This window comes from Gobio gobio, assembly GCF_949357685.1.
Source record: "Gobio gobio genome assembly, chromosome: 4".
Taxonomy (NCBI): domain Eukaryota; kingdom Metazoa; phylum Chordata; class Actinopteri; order Cypriniformes; family Gobionidae; genus Gobio; species Gobio gobio.
Window position 1 is genome coordinate 30808024 of NC_137100.1, and position 10338 is coordinate 30818361.

General features: G+C 38.0%; 1 protein-coding gene across 1 annotated transcript; it reads left to right on the forward strand.

Annotated features, from left to right (window-relative positions):
- The first annotated feature begins 509 nt into the window (after positions 1–509).
- ggt6 (gamma-glutamyltransferase 6) lies at positions 510–9375 on the forward strand. Its single transcript, XM_079815828.1, has 4 exons — positions 510–720; positions 1560–1903; positions 2015–2128; positions 5292–9375. The coding sequence occupies exons 1-4, from the start codon at positions 593–595 to the stop codon at positions 6512–6514; spliced, it is 1809 nt and encodes a 602-aa protein (XP_079671954.1). The 5' UTR covers positions 510–592; the 3' UTR covers positions 6515–9375.
- The last annotated feature ends 963 nt before the right edge of the window (positions 9376–10338 follow it).

Genomic DNA, 10338 nt, shown 5'->3' on the forward strand with positions numbered 1-10338 from the left:
TTTTCTTGCACAAACGCATCGCTTCACTTCAGAAGGCCTTTATTAACCCCCCGGAGCCGTGTGGATCACTTTTATAACGGATGGATGCACTTTTTGGGCTTCAAATTTTGGGCTGCCTTTTACTGCAAGAATGTCATAGCTACACCCAGGATGGCTTGAGGGTGAGTAAATCATGGGGTAACTTTCATTTTTGGGTGAACTATCCCTTTAAAGTCATTTTCTGTATAGACACATACATTAAAGTCTTGAGCTGTTAAACATTTCAACACAAGACTGAACAAAAGGCTGTGTTGAACATTTCCACCATTTTTGCCCACAGAAAAAAAAAAAAAATACAAAAAGGCCCACATCCTCTGCTTTTAAAATTTTGGATATCAACATACAAAATCACAGATGAGCTCAAACAAACAGTCACTTACACACATTTTAAATCTCTCTCAGCACAGCAAATGTAGGCTATTGAAACACAATCACTGTGAGGTGCACGCCCATCAGGGTTTGTGTGGTTTCTACCTGGCCGGACTGTCAGGACGAACAGGAAGTAGGAGATTAGCTACAGGTTACCGGAATATGTTTTAATTTAACAGCCAAAATGCACACGGGGAAAATGGTGCAGAGCACTGTTAAATATAAAGTACTTGCAAGCGAAGTGCAAGAGGAAAACTACAACGATTTTACCGATGAAGAAGGCGATGAAGAAATTACGATTGATTTCCATTCGTAAGTGACAAAATGAAAGTAAAATTTGCTTTAGACGTCTGTTGTAGGCTAAACGTTGATTTGAAAAGATTCTGCTTTATTGTGAATTGCATTTTCTCTTATGTCGTGGATGCTTTCATTGATGTTAGTGCGACAACAGGTGCAAGACGTGACGCGACAAATGTCCACGCAGAACACCTGCAGTGACGGATCTTTCAAGGTTTGCCGCGTCGCGTCGCTATCAGAATGGGTGTTCCAGTATGTTCTCAATATTATGAAGTTTATTGATACTCCTGCCAGTTAAGGGTTGCAATAATTGAATGAGTAATCATCTAAAATTCAATAATCCCTTTTTTATAACCTTCCAATCATGCCAACCATGCAGTGTCAATTTAAATAAAGTGTCTTCATTAAATCAGTCTTACCCATTCACAAAATGGTCTGAAAGATTCTTTAGCAAGGATTTTTTTAGGTCAAAATGCTGGGAAACATGATACATGTATTATAAAAAGTAAAGCAGCTCACGTGCTATCCTATCACAACTGTGAAGTCATACAAAAAACTTAATGTGAAATTGCTCACATCTGACCCATTGAAGCCTGATCATTTGCATCCGCATTGAAACGGCAGCAATATAACCAACAAAAGCATGAGTAAATAATGACAGAATTTTCATTTTTGTGTGTCAGTGTCCAACTGTGCATTGTATCTATCAGCCAGCATATCAAAGTGATGGGCCATCCACTGACACTCAGACTGATTCAGAGAAGCATCAGAAAAAACAAAATCTACTTTATATTTGTGATTTATGACTACTGTCCCTACAGACTCCACATTCTTATTGTTCTTACACTCTACAGGCCCCTCATCATTCAGCAAAGAGAGACAAGGAAAAGAGACACATGTATCAGGGTCATGGTGGCTGTTATTCTTCTGGCAATTGTTTTTGGATTTATGTTGTATGAATGGAATGGCTATTGGCCTGGAGTTGAAGAGCTGTCAGATCATCAGGAGCCTAACAGGACACACAAAACCTCTGAGGATGAAGACCATGAACACCACGATCACCACCATCAGCATGGAAAAGATGATGATCACGACAATGACCACGACCACGACCCCAAAGATGATCATAATCATGGTAGTCATACTCATGAGCACGGTGAACCACTGTACCACAATGCTGCTATCATCACAGACTCAGGCATGACTCCTTTCATTCACAATTACAATAAAAATTTGTGTTATGACAGAAAATCCATAAGTATGTATCAAAACATATCTTGATGTATTCACTCTGTCTTTTTGTTTATAGAAATCTGCTCCAGCATTGGTAAGGAGCTTCTTCAGGATCAAGGGAATGTGGTAGATGCAGGGATTGCTGCTTTACTCTGCCTTGGAGTTGTTCATCCACACACTGCTGGATTAGGTCAGTATTGTGTACTTTTTATCACTTCACTTTTCTTCACAAACCAGATACGTCATGGGCACAGTCTTGGTTAGTCACAACAAAAAATCAAGTTCTCATTTACATGGACCCTAATCCGATTTTAATCGGACTAGTAGCACAATCGGAATAAAAAAGTCACATGTAACCACATCAATCTGAATGAATTGGAAAGATCTGATTAAAATTCCATTCAGATTGTAAGGGGTGGTTTATATCGGTTTTGTATCCGATCGAGGGGACATGTAAACATTTAATCGGATTGAAAATGCAGACTATGCATGTGCAATGACGTAGAAATAGCATGTTGAATAAAGTGTCATAAATGTGTGTCCCATCATTCTAAGATTCTCTCTCCACTCCATCAGTCCTTGTTTCGGACTCTCATCCAAAAATGTTTTGGGTGCGGAAAGGGGCTTTTTACTGCTTGATAAATACAAGCAGCATGGCACAATGGTTCATGTGCTCGCTGTCTCATAATTAGGCCCCAAAATAGATACATATCAAGACTACTTTTTAAAACAAAGAAAAGGAGGATGGTTAGTATGCAATACCCGCAGGAAACTTGTATAATTGTGCAGTATGCGCATGTCTAAAAAATGTTATCTGATCAGAAGCTTGTGACATATAAATGCGCACCGATCACTTTATTTAGCGTTCACTGAAAAGCTATGTTCGTATTCATCAATCGGAATGAATACATTCACATTGGCTACATTTAAATGCAACCAAATAATCCATTAGTAATCAGATTGGTGGCTCAATTGGGCTAAAAGGCCTTCATGTAAACACCTTAATCTGATCCGATCAGATCCGATTGAAAGGGGTGGTTTATTCCTTTTCTAATCCAATCAAGAGGACGTAAACACTTGATCAGATAGAAAACGGACAACTGAAAGGACTGCGCATGTGCAATGATGTAGAAATAGTGTAATGACTTACGACTTGTGTAATGAGCTGAGCTGTTCTTCTTGTTGAATGAAGGGTCATATAAATGAGTGTCCCGTCATTCTAAAATTATCCTTTCACTTAGTGTCTGTGAAGTGGAGCTGAACAACGTCCCACCAGTCTTTGTTTTGGATTCTCATCCACAGACGCGGATGGTTTTAGGCACAAAGAGGCGCATAAATATAGGCAGCACGGCGCAACGGTTCATATTAGGGCTGTGCGATAATGAAGAAAAATGCGATATGCAATACCTTGTTAAATAATGCGATATTCGATATGCGATACTATATTGCTTTAGGTGTGTAAAATCTATTTAAATTATATTAAAAAAATTATTTCAAAACTGAGAACGATACAATTTACTGTATGTGTTTCACAAAGAAAGCATCGCTACAACTTCTGAAAGTGACCAGCAGTGTTTTAGCAAAAATGAAATGTTACAAATCTGACAATATAATTTTAACATCAATGTAAACAAACAAAAAATGTAATGCCAATATTTAAATACCAAAAACTCTTTGACTTGGTAATGTATAGTTATTACCAACCTAAAACTTAACATCAAGAACATCCAGGTAAACAAAGACACCTGAACTAGGGGTGGACGATTATTTTTGTTATTTTAATTTATCTTTATTAAAAATAAGAACTAAAAACAGTAGTCTTCACATGAATTAAATATACACTGATACATAATAAAGCTACAAAGGTTATTCAGCCAAGAGCACTGAGGGATTTTCTCTTGTTCTTTTGTTGTTTGACAGACAGCGGCAGGTTTACTGTATTAGCAGGTTTACTGTATTAGCAGTTTTACTGTATTAGCAGGCTGTCACTCTAAGATTTAATACACGGATCCTATTGACACGCATTCGGCTTCTTTCCCCAACTGATATCGTTCACTTAAAGCATAACCGACAGTGTTTACATGAATACTCATCAAGACAGCCATTTTGACATAACTGTGTGTGTATTCGACAGTTCGAGTGTGTAACAAGGCATGAAACACAACTGAAGGGATCACACGCTTTCAGAGAGGCGGCTTGTGCGCATGTTTCGGTGTATGTGTCAAACAGCACACGTCAAGAAAGTCACATAAGTAACAGTCGTGTGCCCAGTCTATTCTCTGCTATATGCGTCGACCTAAAACTTACACGTTTCACAATGTTGAAGTAGCCTATTAAAGTCATTCAGATATTGCGTGCCATTGCGATATGTATATCGCAATATGTACATTTGCGATATTTCGATAATTTTGATATATTGTGCAGCCCTAGTTCATATGCTGATTGTCTCCAAATTATGACCAGCAATGGATAAATATTAAGTGTGCTGTTTAAAACAAATAAAGTGCAGTGTACGCATGTCAAAAAAATCTATTCCGATTTGAAGCTGGTGACATATCAATGCTCACATCAGCCTGATCGCTTGTTTAGTGTTCATGTAAACACTACATTGAGATTCATCAATCGGAATGAATTCAGTCTGATTGAAACAAAAGTTGTGCATGTAAACATAAAAAGTGTCTATGTAAACGTACCATAACCCATTAGTAATCGGATTGAGGGCTCAATCTGACTGAAAAGTACTTTAATGTAAAAATGTAAAAAAAAATGTAAACACCTTAATCGATCCGATTGAGCTTGATCCGAATTACATTTTAACCAGATATGGCCAATTCATTCCAATTGACGTGGTTACATGTGACCTTTTTATTCCGATTGTGCTACTAGTTTGATTACAATCTGATTATTAAGGTCCATGTGAATGCAAGTCGAGACCAGCTCATTGGAGTTTGAGTCAAGACAAAGACCAGAAAAGAGTCAAAAATGAGTCTGCATGATCCTCTTTTGGTTTTGGACTCGGATGAGCAAGTACTGCACTGCATCATTGATTTTGAGATGTATGATTGATTTTTAGCTCTTTTCAAAGAGTGATGTAATTTCCTGAAATATGCAGTTTTAATGTGTAATTTTCAATATTCAGTGTAATTCTCTAAAAATACCACAAGCAAGTTTTGCTGAAAGGTTATTGTAGAAAATTAAGCATGGAATATTTGAGCAGTTTAGACTCTCAAATGCACACTGTTGTTAATGTCTACAACAAATTACCACTACATTTGCCTTTCACGAGGTTACTAAAAGCATCAAAGTTTTTTAAGACTGTTGAATGATTCATTTGTGCTTCCCTTTTCTTCAAGGTGGAGTGTTTTCTGCAATTTTGTACAATCGCTCTACAAATTCATTTAAAGCAATACAAGACACCTTTCAGGAGCTGCCTACATACAGAGCTCCCTTATTATTGCAGGGCCTTCGACTGCTGCACTCCAACTACGGGCATTTAGAATGGAGTCGACTTTTCGAGGGCGCCACGAAACTCGCTAAAGACGGTTTCCTTATCGATGGAATCCTCTCCAAGGCTTTAGAAACCCACAAGGACAAAATACTCCAGGCAGGGCTGTCCGATCTGTTCTGTGATACGGCCGGCCGTGTGAAATCAGAGGGTGAGCGTGTTGCCAATGGGAATCTATCAGAACTTTTGCTGAGTGTCAGCCTAAATGGCTCCCATTTCCCAGAAAAGCTAGCCGTAAAATTGGCTCAAGACATTTCTGAAGCTGAGAGGCCCGGTTTCCTTGCTGCCGTTCAGGCCGGCAGCGGAGTAATCAATGAGCCCCTTATCGTGGAAAAGGAGAAATACAGGATTCTTTCAGCCCCCTTGAAGCTCACAGGTGGAATGGTATCCAATATATTAGATAGAGTCCGAGAGCAAAACCTCACTTTTCCAAGCCACGGAGATCTCAATTATGCCTCTGCCTCTTATAAGGCTCTCTTGAGTTTGGCGAATGAATTCTTCAACACAAGTCAGAGAGAGATATACACATTAAATACCACAAGCAGTCATGTAGGAGCCCTTGATAGTCACGGAAATTTCATAGTAATCTCCACCTCGCTCAACAGCACATGGGGATCCGGGCAATACTCACCAAGCAGCGGAGTCATTCTCAATGACTTTACCTCAGACATCACTCAGGCGCCTTATTTTAGTTTCCCTCTAGTGCTCAAGATATATGAAAACGAAGAGGATCAAGACGACGAGACGGTGTTTGTTGCTGTGACCGGAGGGCTTTCTGCTCTGATTCATTCTGTGGTTATGCTGAGAAACCTGGTTGATGTTGGACTGTCTGTTCATGAGGCTGTGAGCAGTCCTCTGCTACACATAGAGCAGGGGGGTCCTGGGTCTTTGTCTGGCTGTATGTCTGTCGCCACAAACAACACTGTTGTCTTCCGTATGCTTTCAGAGCGAGACGGGTGGGTACAGGAGGTGGGGGAATGTTCAGATGGCTTTCTGTCCATGCATCTGCAGCTGAAAGCAAAACATGTAGGAGCCTACGGCACCGCTAAGGTTTACGCTGACGGATACTAAGGCAAAAAAAGATCTGGACAGTAATGTAAAAATGATACGTTATGCACTTTAAGAGCACTGCACTCACACTCCCCATGACTTGTGTTATGTCCATCCTCACATTACTGGGAATGTTCTGTATGTAAATGTCATTTTTGTTTTTGGTAAAAAATGTTTACTGATTTTTAAGAGAAGAGACTTTCAGTGATTCTTTTTTGTTGTTTTTGAAATGTAATAGTTCCCCTGTTATATCCTAAATCCTTCCAGCGTTTTCAAATGCTTCCCTGAGATGTCTTCATATTGATTTTTTTGTTTTTGTTCGATCCTTTTGAATCATGCAGCGACTATGCACCCTAACAGGTGAATCGATATGATGAGTGAAGGACTGCTGCTTTCTAACGTTGTTTTGATAAAGGTCAGTTACAGACAAACACCTACAGATGTTTTTATGAAGCTTTATGCTATTTTTTGGACTATATGAGTAGGTTAAGTGAAGGTTATTATGTGCTTCTGGAGTTGCTGATGTCAGAACTGTGTTTGTTCAGATCGATTAATGCGAGATGTTTATGAGCATATTTTAGTTCTGATACTCAATTGGGTTGTTTTTTGTTCTTTTGTTGTTTGGAAAAATTATGTTATTTTACGACATAGCGATTTTGTATGCATTTGTACCATGTGATTGGTATGGAAATTGTTTGGAAAAAAACATCTTGATGGTCCTTTCCTAAACTTAACTGCCAGTGGGGTGTAAGCAGATCGTACAAAAACGTATGAATGAGGTTGTACAAATTCATATGAATTAGACACCAATTCGGTTATGAATAGCAAAATGGTTATGAATTGCTTTGAGAGTGTGTTGATTTTGAGTTTTTTTTAGTAGGTTAACATTTTGTGCCAATGCAAAAGAATCTCAGTGCTGCTGAAGCAGATTTTGTGATTGTAAAAAAAATGTGGTGGTCTATCTTCATTGTGCTGATTGGCTGCACTGTCAGTTTTGATTTTAGTTATTTTGCTGTTCCCCTCATTGTCTCGGTTAGGAAGCCAGGAATTATATGGACGTATATATATCAAGACTATTCCATTTTTGTTTCAGAATCTGTCATTATTGCTTAAAGTTGAAGTGTGTATTTTTTGGATATTAAAATACTTTTTCCTAGAGGAGATTTTATGCAGCGACAACTGTAAGACATTCATAAGTTGATCCCTGCCAAAAAAGTTTAAACGCTGACTTTGTGCTGCTTTTAAACTTTGTTTGAACATCCAAACCAGCCCAACAACAGCAACATTGGTTTAACAAATGGTATGAGATTGGGGCGGGATCATCAGATTATTCAACCAATTGCAGACAAGGAATGTTTTCAGGAAACCTATTAGAAAACAATCATTATTTTTGCAGTTCTGATTGATTGCAGTACGATTTAAATGCCTTCTTAGGCTGGCCACATATTTGAAGATTTTAAGCCCAATTTGCACCCCCGACCGATCAAGGCTTGTCGCAAACGTCTTTTTGTCTAAAAAAGCCTCGGTTGTGTGGTGTCATTGCTATTATTTTACTGCTCCTGATCATGCCAGAGCCCAAACTATCCCGAATCGTAAATATCGACACTTGATCTGGATAGCCAATGAGAGCAAGCAAGCTTCACCAACAGGATATTGTGTGCTTTCTCTCGCGGACTGAACAAATCCTCTAGTGTGTGCATTTGAAGGATTATAATGCTAAAAATCAGTTGAAACTGCCCTTATGTCTGTGGTCTCCCACAAAATTGGTTAAGATTTGAAAATCGTCTATTCTGTCCCAGGCCTAACACCACTACTTTCACTGTCTTTAATATTGAAATAACAACACAGAAACGCTCAAAATATGACAGAAACTGCATGTTTTTATGTTTTGTCTACATGCATTCTATAAAATGCACTGATGCCACAGAGCAAGACTTGAGTTACAATGTTTGTCTAATAAAATGTAAATTATGAATAAAAACATGATTTATTGAAACATGGAACATTGTATACATGTCACTGGTGAACTGTTTAAAATGTCTTTATTTCTACTGTATATGAAAGCATAATGCTGCTTTCCAGTTTTTCCGGAATGTTAGTCATGTTTCCTGTACAACCACTATACTTCATGAGTGGGTGTCAGGCTTCATTGTTGATCATTCTTTGGACTGTTATAATTCATGTGCTGTCACTCTGCTCTCAGTGGCTGCAAATACATGCATATCTTAATTAAAACATGTTACGCCGCTCCTCCCATTTGCGATGCTGCGGCCAAGCTGCTGTCAGTTCAGACTCCTGCTGAGCCACTTCCTTTCCAACAGATACCCAGACATTTACTGAAAGCGCATGGATTAGATCAAGATTATAATACCATGCCCTAATTACACTGCAAACTGAGGCACAGCAAAAGGACATTCTATGAATTGAAAATGATTTAAATGAGTGTAATAAATGGATTTCATTACCTTCAAAGCCTACCTCGTTTACCTACTCGCCATCTAGAAACTGCAGCCAGTCTCACCGTGTCCCCAATCTCAGCGTGACATCTCGCATCCATTCCCATTTTGACTAGCAAAATTGCAAAAGATTGCTCTGACACATGACAGAGCCTTAGAGAATGTGTTGTGTGAGGAGAAATGAGCATAGTGCCTATTGACAAAAAGCTGCATATCAAAGTGCTAGATCACAGAAAATCTGCTTTAGGGAGGGCTTGGTTTTTTTTGTGGCTGTGGGAGGACACGGTTCACTAAATATCCTTATATTGATTATTTTTTATTATAAAATCACTTCAGTTGTACAAAAGTTTGGGGTCAGTAAGATTTTTGTAAAAATTAAATTAATACGTTTATTCTGTAAGCACACATTAAAATTGATCAAAAGTGACAACAAAGGCTTCACATTTATTCAGTACATTTCTATTTATTTTTATTTATTATAAAAGCTGTTTTTTTTAACTTTATATTCATCAAAGAATCCTGATAGGTTTGCAGCACAACTGTTTTCAACATTGATAAGAACAATTTTTTTCATGTGACACTGAAGACTGCAATGATGCTGAAAATTCAGCTTTGACATCACATCAATAAATTACATTTTAAAATATATAACATTTATTTTAATGTGTGTACTTATTTCACACTATTAGTGTTTTCACTGTATTTTTGATCAAATAAATCCAGTCTTGGTGAGAATAAGAGTCGTCTTTTTTAAAAACATAAAACAAATCTTACTAAACCCCAAACTTTTGATTGGTAGTGTATTTCCCCAAAACATTTACAGTTGTTGGTACAAGGCCTTGGCATTAAATTCAACACTCATTTGTTAATTCATCGCCATTTGCAGCATTGTTCTGTTAGGCTGACATTGTGACATTTTTACATGTAAATGAAAATAAAATATTTAAATAAATGACTGGTAATAATAATAACAACATGACATTATGTAGGCCATAATGTTCAATCATATGCAGTGCAATTAGAAGCCATGCCTATATTAAGACAATGATAAAGGATTTAATTTCAGGAGTCACTGGATGTACTTATAACTAAGTGGTTTCTTTTGTTTGGCAAGTTGCGGAAATGTTCATCTTGGAGTCCGAGGGTAATTATTCAGTAACAACTAGCATGCCATATGATGACTCATCCCTAGTCAAAGGCAGGGAATATTGTATCATTGTGTGACCTCAAGACCTGAAGCTCAGTGTAGTTTAAGCTTGAAACTGACATTGATGTGTGATATGAGAGCACATATGCAGGGCACTTTAAGATATACAGCCAAAGGTAACTGTTCCCATAAGCATCATCATAGCAACTGACATACAGAGGATGATGTCATGATATGAAGTT